Source organism: Myotis daubentonii, chromosome 7 (genome assembly GCF_963259705.1).
Source record: "Myotis daubentonii chromosome 7, mMyoDau2.1, whole genome shotgun sequence".
Taxonomy (NCBI): domain Eukaryota; kingdom Metazoa; phylum Chordata; class Mammalia; order Chiroptera; family Vespertilionidae; genus Myotis; species Myotis daubentonii.
The window spans coordinates 43,311,759-43,330,839 of NC_081846.1; the positions used below are offsets into that span (position 1 = coordinate 43,311,759).

Sequence of the window (19,081 nt, forward strand, 5' to 3'; positions counted from 1 at the left end):
CGAAGCTCCCAGCGCTTCGCGGCGTCCCGCGGGCCTCCTTTCCTACACTTAGCCCACCGACCGGCTCCTCTCCTCCCTCCTCCCTTCGGAATATAAAAGGAATTCATATAAATAACCAAGTCTTCATCTGTTATTGATTTAGCCGTCAATTCAAATTCCGCCGGGAGAGCGTTTAAGCGCAGTTTTAATCTTCAGCAAACCTCCCATTCTCTTAGGCGGAGGGAAACTGCAGATGAAAGGAAAACCTCGAGGCAATCCCCCCCGCATCCACTCATTCTTACAGGAAACCTGAGAAATGGACCCAGGAAATGGAGTACGGGCCCCTGAATCTGGAAGTTACAAAAAAGAAGGTGAGGAGAACGACGATGGAGAAGGGAAAACAGGCCCGTTTCGGATGAAAACACCTCTTATGAGAAAAACAGAAAATGTTAATAATTCTCCCCAAAGTGGAAGGTCGGGCATGTTGTGGCCCCATTTTCAGGGGTTCTTTCTTCTCCAGAGATTGAATTGTGCTCCCTTTTCCTTCTCCTCTTCTTCCACCTCCTCCTCCCTCAGTGTGTGTGTGTGTGTGTGTGTGTGTGTGTGTGTGTGAGAGAGAGAGAGAGAGAGAGAGAGAGAGAGAGAGAGAGAGAGAGACTCATTATTTAAACCAAGTTGACCACCCCACAATCAGTTGCAAGATATGAGCGAAATCAAGCAGTACCAGAGAAAACGAAAGTAGCTTGGAACCTCAGCTCTCTGCGCTTTCTCTGGCAGATCCCTAAAGGAGCCCTCCCACCAGAAGAGTTTACATACTGTGTGAGGTTTTAAACATCTGTATCGAGCTTACATTCCAAAAAGTTAGCAACCACTAAACTGATTGTGCCTGGGTGTTAACAATGAAGAGGCACCCCATTCCTAAAGGCCCACTTCCCTGAGAGGCAAAGAGAAAGTTCTCAATGCCTAAAAATTTGGGTCCAGAGGTTTAGGGTGTATAATTATGGTTTCAGTCCTCAACTGCTGTGTGCAGGCAGCCGAGAGAAGGCGATAAGGCAAAAGCTGAAATGTTTCCTTTTCAATGGCCAAATATGGGTATGTCTAATTTCAAGACCTTCCTAGAGTAGATAGATATTTATAACAGCCTTTCTAAGAAGAAAACCTCCAAGTGAGCATGTTTTTCTGTACCCAGGCACATACGTATTGATTTTAAAAATAAAACTGTGTGAATAAACTGATAATGTTCACAGAGAAGTAAAATTTTATTGGAGATGTTTTTGAGGTGGTCTGGTAAAAAAAATATCATTTTAGACACCACAAGTTATATCCTCATTTAAAGTCATCACTGTTTATGTTAAAGCCATGGGAAGTGGGAGGAGTGGCAGAAGTGGGGAGGAGGGGGCTTCCAGAGATGGTGTTGAGTGTTCATCACCCATAGGAAACATCATAGTGTTTTGGATAACAAAATTTTATAATAAATAAGAATAGTTTCTAGAGGCAACATAAGCTTGGGAAAGAAAACAAATGTATAAAGACTCAGAGGAAATAAGAGAGTTCTGTTTATTTTCATCTCCCTAGGAGTAAAAAGTGATATTTAAATGCCTGAAGCACTGCTCATGTATCCCAGCTCACAGACATTTCATCTACAAAAATAATCTCTCAGTCACATAAATATGCAGCACTTTAAAAGTAGTTATCACTTTCAGAAACATCTTTTTTTCTTCTTCTTCTTGAACCTTAGAGCTCCACAATTTTTGCATTTGTTAGATGTTTTATAGCTCTGAGAGAGGCCCAATACATTTGTTCAAATAGTCAAATTCTTCAGTGGGTTCTGGGTAAAAATTCCCACTCATGGTCATATTAATTTAGCCTTTTTTTTTTTTCTGGGGATGGAGGAAATGGCCTCAATTCTAGTCCCATAGACTGGAAGCCAAGGAGAGGGTTGCATTTAGGTCATCCACATTTAGATACCTCTGACAATTGCAGCCATTGAAATATTTGCATCTAGAGCCGGAGTAATAAAGTCATCCACGAGGACACATTATTTTCAAATTAAAGATTATCAAAGCACATGTCTACAAGGTGTATTAAACACATACAACTACAACAGCAAGTGAGAGACCCAAAGTCGAATAGATTGTCTTCATCCCAATATCAATACAAACTCTATTTAATAAGGTGGCTTTTAAAGCCATCACAGTATCTCCAGCCTCCTCTCTTTAGACATTCCCAGTGACCCTAGAGCACTGCCTGCCCAGAGCTGTTTTCACTTGCTTCAGGGCAATTGCTGAGAGGTAATTATTCAATTACCCAGTCACAGGATATGAATGACAACAAACTTTTTGCCCTAATGGATTATGAAGATAATCAGTGCTGGAAACAGGCATTTAAAGTGATTTAAAAAAAATAAATCCCTAAAATCAGAATGGCACTTCTGAAATTCATTGGGGTGGGGAAGGGTACTCAAAAATACTTCAAGTCCTTTATACTGGCCTGGGGGAGAAACAGAACATTAAAAAGTCATAAAAAACAAACCTAGAAAAGAACAAAATCAATAATAAACAAGTAAGAAACAGAAACAGAACTACAAAGTCAGGTTGGATAGCAAAAAGTTTAGAGCAAGATAAGGGGAAGAGAGAACAACAATTCACAAAATGTGCCATTACTGGCAGGGGGGTGAAGGGAATTAAATACATATTCAAGTCTTTCCAAAGGTCTTTTGGAGACAGCGGAAAGCATTTAAACGCTCTGTGGCCAATCTGGCCCACATCAGGAAACAGTATCTTTGAGCTTGGAGACGATTTTCTTGTCTTTCACTCTCCGGTTCTGAAACCAAATGGTCACTTGTCTTTCGGATAGGTTCGTGGCAGCCGAGATCCGCCGCCTCTTGTCCTTGTTAATGAACTTGTTAATGGCATACTCGTTCTCCAGTTCTTTGAGCTGCAGTTTGGTGTAGGGCACCCTCTTCTTCCTCCCACGACGGTAGACACACATGTCTGGCTGATTTAGACCCACATCCCCTGGTATAAAAAAATAGCACGGGAAAAATTAGACCAGAATATCTACAGTACCTAGTTGGGGACTGTGTGTGTATATGTTTGGAGGGGCTAAAGGGACTAAAGAAAGCCAGGCTGTTTACATTTTATTATTATTTACACAGACATTATTTACATGTTATTAAAGAAAGATTATTTACACTTCAAAGTGAAGGCCTATTTGATGGATCTTCATGGTTTCTCAAACCGGCATCTTAACAAGCCTGAGTTTTTTTTATGGCGTGGTTATTGGGGATGTTCATAAGGACAGTTTCAGCAAATACCGGTTACGCACATACAAACCATACGCTGACTTTTAAAAAAAATGCAGGCTGTTTGTCCAGGCTTCGATTTCTTGTGTTCCTGTGTTTGAAACTTGTGAGCTTTAGTGGTTACTCTGGGGCATTCATGTCCTTGAAAAGTAGGGCGCAACTCTGTGACACCTCTTTGGGGAAGGGGAACCGCGGCCCCGACTGGGCAAAGGGCACGCAAAGACGTTCAACTTTAGGAGAGAAAAAAAGGCCTGTATCCGTACATAAAATGAAAAGGGTTGTGAGAGAGTTTAAATCCAAGGAGGAATTTACAGATTTCACACTAACTGGGTTAACCCTGGTTGGGCAAGGACAGGCGCCCACTCCCAAGTAGGGGCATGCACTCCAAGTCCTTTCTTTTCCTTCTTTCCCTCCCTCCTGTCCTCCCTCCATGCCCCCTGCTCCCCCAGCGTCCTTACCTGGAAAGGATGATTTCCAAAAGTGGGAGCCCTGTGGCTGGTCCTTGGCGCAGTACACCTGGCTGTTCCACCCGTTGGCCAGCGTCCAGGACTGGTAGCCCTCCATGGAGATGTACGCCTCGTGCCGAGGCTCCCCGGAGCCGAAGGTAGACACCATGTCGATGTAGCCAGGCACGTGCTGGTAGGGGCTCGTGTAGCCCTGGTAGAAGGACACCTCCTTGGCTCGCGCCGGCACCTCGTTGGCCGGTACGCTGCTGCTTGCCAGGCCCGACACGTCCATGTACTTCTCCACCGGGAATCCTCCCAGCGAGGAGTGCGGCGACGACTTGAGAGCATTCTGCTGTAAGCCCATGCCGTGCGACATGCGGCAGCTATAGTAGCCGTTGCCGAAGTGGTAGCCGTAGCCCAGAGCCGGGGCGCCCGGGGGCGCTGCAGCGGCCGCCCCGGGCGCAGGGCACTCTTTGGCCGAGGGAGCCTCCGGGCGCGCTGAGACCACAGCCGAAGAGGACGACGACGAGGCGGAGCCCGCGCGCTCAGAGGTCCCAGGGTAGGCGAAGCCAGACGCCGCCGCCGCCGCAGCAGCCGCTGCCGCCGCCGCCGCCGCCGCGCGCCCGGAGTGCGTCCCGGCGAACACTGGCGCCGAGAGGAAGCCGCGACACTGGCCGGGCGCCGCTGCCGCCACGGAGGAGGAGGAGGAAGAGGAGGCCGGGGCCGCCCCGGCGGCCCCGCCGTCTGCCCGCAACCCGTCCATGTCCCAGCTCCCGGCGCGGCTCATGGCCCGGCCTGGCCCGGCCCTGGCCCTGGCCCCGGCCCCGCGCAGGACACCATGGCGCAGCGCGCCTCCTCCCTCCTCTCCTTTCTCTCTCGTTCTCGCGCTCCCGCCCTCTTCCTCTCGCCCTCTCTCCCACTGCAAGCCTCCCGCCTCCCGCCCGCCTGCCCGCCCTCCAACAGGTTAGCTCATCGCGGGACGTTTATAAAAACGAAGTTCAGGTTGGGAGGGGGCCTGGGACGGTCGGGGGGCCGCCTCCCTCCCCGAGGGCTCCAGCTCGGGGCCGTGCCATTGGCTGCACGGGGCCACGTGAGGGTGGGGGCGCGGGAGAGCCTGGCTCCAGGCCCGCGCCCCTCTGGACCCACCCACCCCGGCCCCCACCCCTCCCCAGCCCCTTGAGCAGCCCACCTCTCCTTCCCGCCCTCCCGGGGACCCTGGCGTTTGCGCCGCAGCCACCCCCACGAGCTGATTGCGCGACCAACCGTCCTAGGCCCTGTTTGCGACTGAGGCGGGCTCTGAGGCCTGCGCCTCGTCTCCGCTGAGGCTGCTTTTGCCACCTCTCCTTGGCTCCCGAGCTGCACAACTAAACGAAGGGGAACGACAGAGATGGTCAGAATGGTGTGAAAACAGACCGGCTTTTCATCCTGTTGCTTAATCACTCGGATTCGCGGACCTAGACCCTAAACCCGAGAGAGCTAATGTTCACAACCTTGCTAGGGGGGCAAAGGCGTTTCACGCATATGATCTCAGCGGACCCTCCGAATTAAGACCGATTGGAGCAGACTCTACTTATACACGTTGTCCGCCTGGAAACGCTCACAAAGCGCCCATGGAGCCAAACGCAGAGACTTACAAATAAGTCCAGCACACGATCTGCCCCAGCGAGAAAAGTCCGTGCCTGGTCCTCGCTATTCGCCGCTACACTCGGGCCAGCCGGGAGTCATCTCCCGAGCTGGACTCCCCAGGCCTGGCGCAGCCTCCCCCACAACTTTTAATTGAGGGCTCCAGGCGAACGCCACTTTGCCGCCGGGCGCAAAAGTTAAGCGCCTCGCCTGCAGCCAACCGGTCTCTGGCATTTTGCAGCCACCGCCCCCCCCCCCCCCGCCCCCGTCCCCGCGCCGCCCCCTCCCGTCACTCACACCAATTAATTGAAAACTTCACTTTCCCAGGAACCTTTGTTTCGCTTTCTTTTCCTAGCTGCCAACTGCAGAGACCTAAGAGGGGCAAATTAAGAAGGCGGGTGTGTTCCCCCACCCCCCGCCCCCCAAGCAAAGTTGGGGCTGGTGATAGAAGCAGCCCAGAGCAACTGGTTCTGACTTCGAGGGGTTAGAGTGGGCTGCCGGCAGCCCTGCGAGTGTGCCAGGAATCACAGCCCTGACCCCTCTTCATCCCTTTGTGCCAGTCTTCAGCCATTGAGCCCCAGTCCACCCTCCTCCATCTCAATCATTAACAGTGAGTCTTTCAGTGACTCTAAGGTTCCACTTTAGGACAGACATGCAAATAGCTGAGGATTCTGGGGTGGGTGTAGGAGCCCTCCGAATGAGTCCATTTGAGTTCTTAGTATCAACTCCCCAGGCCAGCCCATCTCCAAGAAAATCACTCCCCTGAGCCTGTGATTGGTGAAGCCAGCCTGTCACCTAGACCTGCTGTTCCTGGATCCCAGACAGAATCTGGACCGGGCAGAATACCAGAGCAGGGGCCTTTTACTGGGGCAGAGTAAGAGAGCCCTCCTGGGCCTGGCCTGGCACTGCAGGGTGGGCTGCTGGTGTTGGGAGTGTTGACACGCAAAACCCAGTAACCATAAAAGGCTCAAATAAAGGGGAAAGTTATGAGAGGGGTGCTGGGAAGGAAAAGCGGGGGAATTTGACCTTTTTGAAGTCCTGGACATGTTCTTGATCAAATTGGGACAGGAGGAGCCTAAGCCTTTGCAAAAAATCATAGGGAATAGGAATTTGCTGATGAAAACTATTTAGAGAGAATGCAAAAGTTAGCAATGGAAGCTGCACCGGCGTTAAAGAAAATGCCAGTCAGGGTTAGGTGACAGTGACTGACTTTTTAGAAGAGTATGGCTAGGTTCTCTTTACCCAACAAACCAATCTTGGGATGCTATTCTGAAATACTCTTACTTTCCCCTTTGTCTCCCTTTCTTTTTTTCTCAGAGAGAGAGAAGACAAAGATACTTAGAATTGTTTTCTGTGACCTCAAAAAAACAAAAAACAAAACAAAAAAACCACACACACAAATTTGTTGAAATATTTCTAAGACATAATTGGAACCAATGAACTTTCAGTCTCTTAAGACTAAATATCCGTGATTTTGTACTCTGGGACATCTGTGTGATTTTCTATCTGACAAATACCTCTTAAAAACTGATTATATGCTAAAGAATGAAGAAAGTGATATTAAAATAGGAAGCAAGAACTTGTCAAGGTTGGCTGTTTTCAGACCACACTTCACTTTTGGCTGAATTTCCTATGCAGCAAGTTAAGCTCTGCAGGACTGGAAAGAAAGTCTGGATGAATGCCCTGGTTGAAAGACAGTTCTCAATGGTGGCCCTGCCTCCAGTTGCCCTCTGGGTCTCCTGCAGGACTTGGGGTTTCTCTGACGAATCTTGAGAGTGTTCAGAGACCAGGGAGACTTTGAACAATAAAGAGCATTGCCTCTCACTATCCTGCTACTACTGCCCTTGCCTCCAGTGTAGCCTTACATCCTAGGAGAGGCATTCCCCACCGGCAAGTGTCTCTGACTGGACCCTACGAGGGCCCCTAAACCCAGCACCCCAGGTCAGCTGCTGCTATTGGATTATAGGGCTGTGGTTGAGTACCAGACCAAGTCAGGGCTGCTCTTTTTATGAACCAATAAGACACAGAGTTTACAAGCAGGGGGTGGTAGTTAGGGAAGGAATTTTGAGGCTGAATTTGCAGAAACATTTCATTTAGCTATGTCCAAGCTGATCTCAGGTTTAAAGTTAATAGGAATAATTTTCTTAAACTGGCCAGGAGTACAGACTGTGTGTGGGTGTATTAGTTGGGGCTTTAACAACAGAAATAAATAGTCTTTGTTAAATGAAAATCTTTTGTGGCCATAAATGTGTCCAAACACTGATGTGTTATTCAGTGAAATCAGTGTTGCCACTTTTCCTGATTTTGGGGAGAAACTCGGAGTAGCCCCTCATTGTCCAAAGTCCCACTCTGCCAGGGAGAGAAAAAGTCGGGTCAACTCTGCCCTCTCCTCTCATCACTTACTCCCTTTCCTTTTTTCCTTCCACAAACACCCTTTTTGGGAATAAGTCATGTTCTGAAATATTGAAGTAGCATTCTTTTTTTTCCTCCTTGTAGATGATCTTTCAAACCGTGTCCCTGTCCTTGGGTGGGGACAGGTAGGTGCAGGCTGTGATTTAGATTTATGGACAAACGTAAGTTCCTCTGCTTGCCACGACAGCAGTGAGCTATCGATTAACCACATAATCTGCGACCATTAGCGCTAGGGCAACAATGATCAAGTCCTGTCAGAGTGGGACACCCTCCTAATTAACTTGTAAGATGCCAAAAATTCAGTGTAGAAACAGAGTCTTAATTCCAACGTAAAGTCTTAAACCCAGTGAGTGTGGCTGGACAGTGTTCTTAACCAAGTCTGTGCCCTGACAACTTTGGAACTAATTTTCCCTCTGCAGACAATACCCAGTTTCACTCAGGCTGGAAATATCCAAAGGAATTTAAACAACAACAACAACAAACCAAGGGTGAAGAAAAGGGTCTCTAGCAAAAGCCAGACAGTGGAATCCTGCGTTGAGCACTTTTTAGATCTGAGAAGTATTCCATTTGGATTTAACAACGGAATTAGAATTTATTTAATGTAAATTGTTTGCAACTAAGAAAACCCCCTCCAAACCCAAAGCACATTTTGGTGAGACCAGGTTTGCCTCCCACAGGGCAGCTGGCCCTCTTGGGGACGGAGAGAACCCTCCATTTCCTGTGGGAGTTAAACTCTGGGAGCACCATCCCTCTCCGAGAAGCACTAACCTCCTTGAGGAGGGGGCGCCAGAGGGTGGGACCAGAATTGGGAACCTGGGTTACTTTTGCTTTTTTGGCAAGACAAAAGCTGGGACTGCAGCAATTTTCTGCTGCTTTGTCCACATCTCCAGGTGTGGGATTGTCCTAGGAACACACTTGTCTAGCAACATTATTGTTAACTGGAGTCCAGAAAGTGCAAACTCTGTCGGCCCTTTTGGATGACAGAGAATCAATCTCTCTCTCTCTCTCTCTCTCTCTCTCTCTCTCTCTCCCCCCCCCTCTCCTTTTTCCTCCCCCTCCCCCATTCCGCTGTCTACCAGAAATGCACGTGTGGTGTGGTCAGCGGCACCCCGCGGGATGAAGGTTAGGGAAATGCCTGAGGACCAAGGGGCGCGGGGTGAGGTGGAGTTGGGGGGCGCAGGGAGGGAGGAGAAGGGACAAGCGGTCAGGCTTCGCTTCCCGGACCGGCGGCGCGCAGTTCCCCAGGCCTGGCGCTAGATGTCCCTGCAAGTTTTCCTGTCACGTCTCCGGGCGCACAAGTTTCAGACAGGCAGTGTGCCTAGGTAGCCCCAGAGTTCATGGAGAAAGTACTCCTCCATCCTCCCCTCAGGTGGGGTGCGGGATTCTAGGGGGAAGAAGGAGGAAAATAGAAGCAGCCAGAAAGACCCGAGAGAGGCAGAAAGTCAAGGCTGACTTGCCAGGGATGGCCGCAAAAAGTTGCCAGTCCGAGTCAGGCCTGGATTCCCCAAACCAGCGTCTTCCCTCATAAACCGAAACCTCCAAGAAACCTCCAAGCCGTGGGGAACTCGCTCAGCCTAAGGAAAAGGTGCCGGGGTTCGCAGCTCAGGCTCTACCCAGACAGCTGCTCCCTCACATCCCGCGCCCAGCGAGCTTGCAGCCCAAAGCGGCGGTGGGATTTGTGCCCCGTGGTGGGGGGGGGGGGTGCCCTCCCCTCTTCTCCAGCAGCACGGACAAGTTTTTATTATCTTCAATCGACCCAAAGTGGAGAACCTGCCGCTCCGCAAGAAACAAATATTTGGTCTGAAGGCCTACCCGTCCCTCAAATTAGGCCTCTTTCCTCCTTTTGAGCAAAAATTGCTTTTCAATCCATTTGGAGAAAATCCTTTCTGCACCCTCACCCTCAATGGGCATTAAAAGTTCCTGTCAAAGCGTGAGGACATGGGGTGGATCCTTGTCTTGTTTTATTGAGGCCTGTACCTTGATAGGAGGCTGTGATAGCCCTAAAGTTATGTCTTTAAAAAGTGGGGACACTTGACAAAGCCCACTTCCAGTTTCAGCCGATTTTCTGGGAGGAGTGCAAGGGTTGGGCATTTCATTAACAAACGCCAACAGAATGTTAATCTTCTCACTACCTACCCTGCATACACAGGCTCAACGTCTGGGAGGTAGGCCTGGATTTAAAGGAGATACATGCAAAACGAGAAACCCAACCAAAAAACGCCGCCCAGAGTTTGTATACCTTATAACGTGGATATTATCCAAGGTAAGTTCACATCAGGAGCAAATCCCCCACCCTCTGTGCGGAAGGCTTCTCACCTCTGAGAAAGGGGTAATAACACAGTTGATTTCTAGAGTTGCTGTGAGGTGTAGGGGAGATGATAGATGTAAAAAGCACTTGTGCTTTCAGAGTAAAAGCTACCTAGAAGTTAGCCAATATTTACTATTACTTGTGGGTGTGGAATCTAAATAAACGAAGGGGCATGAAACATTGTAAAGGAATCTTCACTGCCTCCTGTGAAACCTTGTCTGCTAAACGCAGTTTAGTGAAAAATAATAGGCGCCTTCCACGGTGAGCAGTGTCCCTGACACGTACTTGTCATAATGCACGGGCCGAAATGCAAAATGTTAGTGTTATTTAAAAGGTGCGATAGATCCCTGACCGGGTTGGCTCAGCGGATAGAGCGTCGGCCTGCGGACTCAAGGGTCCCGGGTTCGATTCCGGTCAAGGGCATGTACCTTGGTTGCGGGCACATCCCCAGTGGGGAGTGTGCAGGGGGCAGCTGATCGATGTTTCTAACTCTCTATCCCTCTCCCTTCCTCTCTGTAAAAAATCAATAAAATACATATTTTTTTTAAAAAAAGTGCGATAGAGTTTTCAGAACCCTAATGAACCAAAGTGTGCCCGCGAAATGGTGTTTCCCCTTTTTCAATAGACCGAGGTAGGTTTGGCGCAGACATTGGGCCCTGAGGTGAGGGGTCCCAGAGGACGGGAGGCAGTGGGGGACCCGCTGGCTGGGGGCAGGTAGAAGGGTCAGGGTACGCATCGCACAACTCAGCCGTGGCTTCTGGGATTGAAAGCGGCTCACAGCCGCCAAAACCTCGAGGAAAACAGATGGGGGCGCCAAACGACAGCAATAAAGGCATCCGCGATTTCCGCCCTGGTCGCGCCTCCGCCCGACCGTCCCCCCCTCTCCGTCCCCCCCATTCGCATCTGTCCTCCTCCTCTCCCAGCCAGGCCCTTGGTCCCCCGTCCCCACCACGAACCCGAGCCTGGACTGAGGTGTCCCATTTAGTCCCCAAAGCAAGTGGGCCTGGGAAAGGGGTACCCTTTCCAGTTTCCTGCTCAGCGACTCCCCTCCTCCCCTCCGCTGGGCACGGCCAGCCCGGAGTAGTGGAGCTGGGCGATCGGACTGGGGAGCAGGGAGGGAGAGGTGGGGGCCCCGGCGAGGCTGAGCCCTGACCCGGAACGCCGGCTGGGAAGGGCTGGCAGTTTTCTGAGCCGGGCGGCCTCTGGGGCAGGGGCGGAGGTGCCTTCGAGTCAAGTCCTCTGAATACCCCAAGTCTGCTCCGCGTCCCCCCACCCCGACCTCCCCAGCCACAACGCCTATCCAGCTTTCCAGTTCTCACCTTGGGGGAGAACTCCATTTATTTCCTTAAAGAGGTGGAATTGATTTTCTAAGCAAGGCTCGCGTCGTTGCAGTAAGTTGGCGCCAAGGGGAAAGGAGAGAAACTTTTGGCATTGACTACGTATATAAATGTATATAAATATACTTCACACCTCGCCTCCCCTTACATTCCTGACGCGCCCCCAACGGGGCCAAGGTTAAAAGGAAAGCGCCAACACAGAGATGGACAAATAGATCCCGGATTTGCCCCTCGCACACCCCGATGTGCTGGGTGTGGCGGCAGGGAGGAAAGGGGGGGCCTGGGTTGGGGTATGGGTTGGTGCTGAGGCGGGGACGCAGGACCCGCGCCCGGCGCCCAGACTGCCCGGGTCTTTCGGCCTCTTCGGAAGCGCGCAGGCTGACCTCGGCGCCCCATCCCTGTCCTCGCTCACCCCGCCTTGGCCGTGGGTCTCTCTCCCTGTGGGCTGCTGGCGGGCGGACCCGCACAGTGCATCTGGGGTCCGGGCAGGGTGGGGTGTAAGCGCGGGAGGAGCCGTGCAAGGGCCTTGAGTAAAGATTGATCTTCGTAAAAATGGTTGCCGCCGGCGTCGTTATGACCATCAAAGTCATCGCCAAGAGGCTCAGCCGCCGAGCCCAGGCGGCGAGGAGCAGCAGCAAGGCTGGCCCGCGACTCTCCGCGCCGGGAGGCAGCGCGGGGAATACCCGGGGCGGCAGGTAAGGGGCCGGGGTGGGGGGAGGGAGGAAGGAGAAAAGGAGAGCTGAGTAGGGAAGAGAGGGCAGCGGGACGGTGTGGGGGAAAGGCCCTCTTCTTGGCCCCGTTTGACCTCGAGACCAGGCAACTTAGCCACAAACAATTTGATCTGAAGAGGGAAGGGGAAAGCTGGCAACATAAAAAGTGGATTTGGGGCGGCCCATATGGCTCTGTAAATCGCGACTGCGTTTTAAGTTAGCTGTCGGATTCTGCTATGAAATCGTCCAGCAGAGTTCATTTCCCCCAGGGAAAACCCGTAGGCGCGAAGCCTATCCATCAGCAAGATTATAAAAGCAAAAAACCTGGGACTTCAAGTTCAGAACTCACTCTGCAAACGGTGTTAAAAATCAGAGAGGACCTAATGATTTCCGTTTGGAGGCGCGGGCCCAGCGCACCTCCCCAGCCACGTAGCACTAAACTGCTTTCAAAAGTCTACAAGATCTCTCTCTCTCTCTCTCTCTCTCTCTCTCTCTCTCTCTCTCTCTCTCTCTCTCTCTCTCTCTCTCCTGGGAAGGAGAAGAGCAGCCTGGCTGAAGCGAAGTGGGGGAGAGAGAGAAGTCGGCGTCCTATTTGTTAAATAAAAGACATATTTCGTTCTGAAATTCAAAAGATAAGTAATCCAGACAGGAGCGCAAGGTCTTCTCCTTACGCAACTCTTCCTACATCCTCCCCCTTGTCCACCCCTCACCCCCTCCCAATTGTAAATGTTCAAAAAAAAAAAAAAGCTTCCCTACGACGATGTACTCTGGAAAAATCAAAGCATTATCTATTATTTAACACGTATCTGTGTCCGAGGAAAAATGAGGAAGGCGCTGCATGATTAGGACCTAAGGGGCAACCCAGCAAACTGAGAGCGTAATGATGCCCCTAAATGAAGGGGGAAATGTGCCGCGGAGCGCTCTATTAATCAGACTGTCAATTTCACCCCCGAGGCCAAACCCCCGGGCGAGCAGAACCGGCTCTGAACGGGCAAAGGACCGGAGCCTTCCTCCTCACTTCTTGTCTTTTCGAGCCTCCTACCTGGATCTATTTGTCTGCTCCGAAGCTGCCTTCATTACCCACTGACAGGAGCGTGTATTTATTTGCTTATAAACCTGTTACAATAAATGATTATTCGAACGGCGTCATTCGTACCTTAATGACGAGCGAGCGCTACTTTTTGATGAATGACATCTTGGGCTCGGAAGGATGTATGGGTCATTTTGACCAGTCATTCCCTCGCTCTGGCATTCCACAATTTTTCTGCCTCCCTCCAAAAGAGATAATAATATCTAGAGGCGCTCGCTGGGGCTGAATGAGAATTAGCCCTAGGCGCAGCCCATCATTAGGACGGGACAGCCGGACCACTGTGACATTTTTCAAAACGCTGAGATGATGGAAAGAATAAGAAAAGAGATGATTCTGATGGAGAGAGGGCTGCACAGCCCCACGGCCGGCAAGAGGTTCTCCAATTTGTCCGACTCGGCTGGCAATGCTGTACTCGAGGCCCTGGAAAATTCGCAGCACCCGGCTCGCCTTAGCCCGCGCCTGCCGTCCGCCCCCCTGCACAGCTCTCTGGGAGACCTCCCTGCCAAGGGCAAATTCGAAATAGACACTTTGTTCAACCTGCAGCACCCAGGCAGCGAAAGCACCGTCTCCTCCGAAATCGCCTCTGCCGCGGAGGGCCGCAAAAAGCCGGGCCATTATTCCGAGGCGGCCGCCGAGGCGGATATGAGCAGCGACGTGGAGGTGGGCTGCTCCGCTCTGCGCTCCCCCGGCGGCCTCGGCGCCGCGCCGCTTAAGGAAAACAATGGCAAAGGTAACCGCGCCGCGCTCTCCAGTCCCATCCTCCCTGTTCCTCCCGGGCGGCTGCCTGCCCTTCCCCGTGACTTTGCCCCTTTGCTCTCCCCGGCAGCAAGCGGCAGCTCGCCCGCTCTAGCAGGGGCCGGACGCCTGCGGGAGACCGTGCCCTCGGGCTCTGATCATTGAGTGTCTCCAAGAGGCGCAGGCCTGAGGCTCCAGGCCCGCCTGACGGCCTGCCCCGGTTCCCGAGCCGGAGAAAACGTTCCTGCGCCCGGCTCTAAAGCTGGTGCGCGCCGACCCACCCCTAGCCAGCCGCGGAGTCCGCTAGGCTAGGGAAGCGTGCACTGAGCGGCTGCACTGGTCTCCTCTGCTCTGAGCTCCCAAGGCCGAGTGGAGGGGGCATTCTGAGTAAGTCGGGGGGAGCCTCGCCGCCGGGCGCCTTTGGGAGACCCGCTTGGGTCAGCGGGAGAAAAAGAGTGGAAAAGTAAGGTCCACCCCCTCATGGTTCCGGTTTGAGCGGCTGCTGGCTTTCAAATCTTAAAATTTTAAACAACCCCCCAAAACCGTCAAAGAAGGGTTAGAGGCCGCACAGAAAGCTGCCCGGTGGTCCCCAGACCATGGCCAACCCAGAGCTTCCCAAACTGCGCCTGGATGTGGGCATTTTCCCTTGGCCAATTTTCCCAGAGTTGAAAATTTCCAATTATTATTTTTTTTTAAAAAACCCACCCTAATTGAGTTGTTATTATTTGGTTATGAAGTGCTCCCCAAACTTTATTGATTCCATTAACGGCAGCAATTTGTAAGCATGACAGACCCCATCAATTCAGGCAGCTCCTCGCCTGGCTCTCGCGGCTTCCCCCAGCTGCGCGCAGCCCCAGCGAGGGGATCGTGGCCCTACAGTGGCTCTTTCGCTATCGGCCGTTCGTTTGCCAGGGTACGCGGAGAGCGGATCCGCCGGGGGCACCACGACGTCCTCGTCGGGCTCCGGCCTCGGCAGCCTGCATGGAGGCGGCGGCGGCGGCGGCGGCGGCGGGGGCGCGGCGCTGGGCAGCTCGGGCTCCGGTGCCGATCAGGTGCGGCGCTACCGCACGGCGTTCACCCGCGAACAGATCGCGCGCCTGGAGAAGGAGTTCTACCGGGAGAACTACGTGTCACGGCCCCGCCGGTGCGAGCTGGCCGCTGCGCTTAACCTGCCCGAAACCACCATCAAGGTACGGGTCCCAGCACGCGCCTGGCTCTGGCCTCCCGGGGGTGTCTGGGTGGATGTTTGTGTCTCCTTTCCGGGGGGCTAGATTTAGCTGGGCCTGAAAACCCGCGAGGGAGAGTCACCAAAGGAATCGGCATGTTTATTTCCCGAATCCGAAGGGTTGGTGGGCCTGGCTGACCTGGGAAGGGCCTGAATGGCGGAGCCGAGGCCACAGACGTTGGCCCGTTCGCCCGTTCGCCCGGGTCCAGGTGCCCATGGCCGTGGCTCCACTTCCCCTGTGGCGGCGGAGCAGGCTGGGTTTTGTTCCTCTGGTATGAACCAGACGTGGAACTTTTCATTTGATTCTGATCTTGGACATTAATTTCCCACAGAAATCGTTACAACACAGAGAAAATGATACTGTATTTTAAACACCGATTGGGTTTTTTAAAAAAGTATTTCTAAGTATTTTTCCCCCCGGGGGGCAACAGGAAAGGACAACCCCCTGGAGAGACAACGCAATGAACTTGTCCTTATTTACACATTTTAGGTGACTAGTTTTATTATACGACCGAGAGAGAGAGATAGACGTGAGGTTGGGCGACTTGGTGAATACTTCACAGAGGACCCGACTCTCTGGAAAAAGGAAACGGGAAACTCCGCGGGGCAGGGGAGGGGTGTGGAGATCTCCCTTCGGTTTCCTCCGACTTTCTTGAAGTTAGGGGAGGATGTCTTCATCAGAAACCGGGTTTCGAGGGCGTAGAAAAGTCCCCTTCCCAGTTTAAGAGGAAGTTATTCCCACCACTCATTGGAGGCAAATGTTCCCAACAAAATCATCCCTTCAACATCAAAACCGAACCAGTGACCCCACGGGCAGGCTCCGGTAGCTCAGAGGACTCGGCACCGGGAGCGGCGGCCTCTTCCCCAAGCTGCAGCCGCGGCCTCCCTGCCCAGGCGGTGCACATGCTGGGGCTGAGCGCCAGGTGCCGGCGAGCGGTGGGGCGGAGTGGGAGGGTGGCGTTGGGACGAGAAAACGCAGCAGAAAGTCAGGGAGCAGAAGCCCGAGGGGCTGCAGCAGTCGGACCCAGCGTAGGGGAGTCTTTTTGTAGAGGGGGGTGTGCCCCGCGGTCCACTGGGCCACCCGCTCTGTCCCAGCGGGGAGGGCAGGGGACTGGGCGCTGGGTCGGGTCGGAGGGGAACAGGCCAGGTCTCTCGGAGGCCCCGGAGGGGCGGGGAGGCCCGGGCCGCGGGCGCGGGTGGGGGCGGGGCGCTCCCTAACGCGGGCCGCGCTGCGGCTCTCCCCGCAGGTGTGGTTCCAGAACCGACGCATGAAGGATAAGCGGCAGCGCCTGGCCATGTCCTGGCCGCACCCGGCCGACCCCAGCTTCTACACCTACATGATGACGCACGCGGCCGCCACCGGAAGCCTGCCCTACCCCTTCCACTCGCACGTGCCGCTGCACTACTACCCGCACGTGGGCGTCACGGCGGCGGCCGCGGCCGCGGCGGCCTCGGGAGCAGCGGCCGCCGCCTCCTCGCCCTTTGCCACCTCCATCCGCCCGCTGGACACCTTCCGCGCCCTCTCGCACCCCTACTCGCGGCCCGAGCTGCTGTGCAGCTTCCGCCACCCGGGCCTCTACCAGACGCCCGCGGCCGCCGCGGGGCTCAATAGCGCGGCCTCGGCCGCCGCGGCTGCCGCAGCGGCGGCGGCGGCAGCCTCCTCGGCCGCGGCGGCTGGGGCGCCCCCCAGCGGCGGCTCCGCGCCCTGCTCGTGCCTCAGTTGCCACAGCAGTCAATCTGCCGCCGCCGCCGCCGCCGCCGCCGCCGCCGCCCTGGGCTCGCGGGGGGGCGGCGGCGGCGGCGGCGGGGGCGGCGGCGGCGGCGCGGGGGCGGCGGGGGGCTCAGACTTCGGCTGCAGCGCCGCGGCGCCGCGCTCCGAGAGCGGCTTCCTGCCCTACTCAGCGGCTGTGCTGAGCAAGACGGCCGTGAGCCCGCCGGACCAGAGGGACGAGGCGCCTCTCACCAGATAACTACGCCGCCGCCACCGGGGGCCGTGCCCAGGAGTCCCCTCCACGCCCCCCGCGCCCTCTGGGCGTCCACGTGCCCTCTGCGCGCTGCCCTCCGCTAAAGCTGCCGGCAGGGGGCGCCCCGGCGCGGGAGGCTGAAGGGAACCTGCAGGAATTGGGGGGAAAGAACGGGCGCGAAGCCCGGCGGGCGTCCCCCCACAAATTATTTCTATTTTTGTATTTGCTCCCCAGCCGCCTCCCCTTCTCTAAGTATATTTTCCGCCGCCCAGGGCCTGCTTCCCGCCTCTGTCCCGAGCTCTTGGTCTCCCCGAAGACAACCCCCTCGTCCTCAAACCACCCCTCTGGGGCCTGGGGCTCGCTGCAAGCCCCGAGGTCCGGGTTCTTCGGCCGAGCCACGTGGCGGGCAGCGACGGCGAACCACAACAAAGAGAGGGGGAATGGTGTGCGCTGGTGCTCTGTGCGGGAGGGAAAGTCACCCTCCAGGTTCCTGCGGCTGCTCTTCCCCGCTCATCCTCGCTTTTCTGTAAACGAGGGTGAGGGTAGGTGGCAGCGTTCCTCGCAGCCTGAGCTTGTTAGGGGCCCTGTCCGAGGAGAGCGGAAGGATGGGAGGTCCGAGGAGAGGCCGGGAGGGCAGATGGACAGCACGGACGGCGGTGGGGGTGTGTGTTGTGAGATGGTTTACTGCGCGGGGGCCGGGCCGGCGGGGCTGCGGCCGCCTCCCCAGGAAGGACAAAGCCGAGGTGGGAAGGGGTGGCGTCTCGCCTCCTCTCTCTCGGCCCACCGCCACTTTCTCTTTTTTTGGTTTGGGATGGAGGCGTCTTGAATATTTTATGCAAAAAGCAATGGCTAATGAGGTGTCCACAGCCAGGCCAGGAAAGAAAAGGGGCATGAAGGGGAGGGCGAGATGGACAGATCCCTGGCGTATTGGAAGAAGCGTTTTCAGCTCAGTTTTTCAGCTACCGGGTTCCACTTCATCTGGGAAATACTTGAATCTCTCGATGTATGCTGTTCTCCTGCAGCATTTCCTTAGACACTTTTCTGAGTTCGAACTCTCTCTCCCTCATTCCTTTCGTTCTTCGCTTTCTCATTCCTCGGGTAAAATGGTTCTTGGCATATTTCTCACGCATGTCTATTGCGCCTTCGCCGCTGCAAAGCCGCCGCTGGGTTGTGGAGACCCGCTCTGCCAACTCCGGCTACTGGAGGGGGTTTCCTTGAACTTGAAGAAAGGCACATCAAAACCCACCAGTGTTAACTGCCACGTCAATTTTGATGCTAATAATGTGCAGATTATGACGAAAATTGCCAATCATGCTCTCTGATGGACCTCCTTTGAATGTGGAATTGGAGAAAAGTTCCCCGCACGGAGACCTGCTGTCAAGTACTAACAACCCGCTAAGGGAAGTCATTAGGAGAGACGGATAAGAGACTCGGTACATAAAACATTGTTCTTGGTGCATAGAATGTATGTTATTTAATGTTATCTCTGTTACCTGAAGTGATTTCGCAGAAGAAAGACACGTTCTTATCATCTCAATTGCCAATTTTCATTTTGGTACCTTGGACGTCCTGGGTAGACTTTTCTCTGTTAAGTTGATATTCCACCAATGTGAACAGCCTCATTAAATCAAGCCCAGATATTTCCATAATGCTCCCCGCAGAGCCACTTCGCCCCTCACATAATGAGATTTTTCTGAAGAGTTAAAGCCCTAAAATAACTTGCTAGTGCATGTTTAGACCCAGTGAAGTGGGTATGTGTATTAAAATGTAGGTATGCTACCTACATATTTGTGTGTGTGTATATATGTATGTATGTATATATATACATATATATCTGCTCTCTTAAACATATACATATGTAAGAGATATGCACACACATTCATATATACCCATTGGCACTATTTTCTGTGATTTATTTCAAATTTGTGTTCTGACATATTTTTGTTAT

The 19,081-nt window shown here is 53.6% G+C and overlaps 2 protein-coding genes across 2 annotated transcripts in view; one reads left to right on the top strand and one right to left on the bottom strand.

The window, feature by feature from the left end:
* Nucleotides 1–2,372: 2,372 nt before the first annotated feature.
* On the bottom strand, nt 2,373–4,668 carry HOXD13 (homeobox D13). Its single transcript, XM_059704012.1, has 2 exons — nt 3,742–4,668; nt 2,373–2,996 (listed from the first exon to the last, which is right to left on the bottom strand). The coding sequence occupies exons 1-2, from the start codon at nt 4,514–4,516 to the stop codon at nt 2,746–2,748; spliced, it is 1,026 nt and encodes a 341-aa protein (XP_059559995.1). The 5' UTR covers nt 4,517–4,668; the 3' UTR covers nt 2,373–2,745.
* Nucleotides 4,669–11,665: 6,997 nt separating this feature from the next.
* Nucleotides 11,666–19,081, top strand: part of EVX2 (even-skipped homeobox 2) — an 8,064-nt gene continuing 648 nt past the window's right edge. Inside the window, exons 1-4 of the mRNA XM_059704013.1 lie at nt 11,666–12,104; nt 12,656–13,939; nt 14,857–15,134; nt 16,417–19,081. The exon at nt 16,417–19,081 is cut by the window's right edge and continues 648 nt beyond it. Of these exons, the coding sequence (XP_059559996.1) occupies nt 13,513–13,939; nt 14,857–15,134; nt 16,417–17,139 (1,428 nt within the window). The 5' untranslated portion in view covers nt 11,666–12,104; nt 12,656–13,512 and the 3' untranslated portion in view covers nt 17,140–19,081. The remainder of the gene's footprint in view (nt 12,105–12,655; nt 13,940–14,856; nt 15,135–16,416) is intronic.

Bases quoted from the DNA above. Each gene is read 5' to 3' on its own strand.
- HOXD13 (XM_059704012.1), bottom strand. From the start codon at position 4,516: ATGAGCCGCGCCGGGAGCTGGGACATGGACGGGTTGCGGGCAGACGGC. The intron at 2,997-3,741 runs GTAAGGACGCTG...TTTTTATACCAG, and splicing joins TTGGAAATCATCCTTTCCAG to GGGATGTGGGTCTAAATCAG.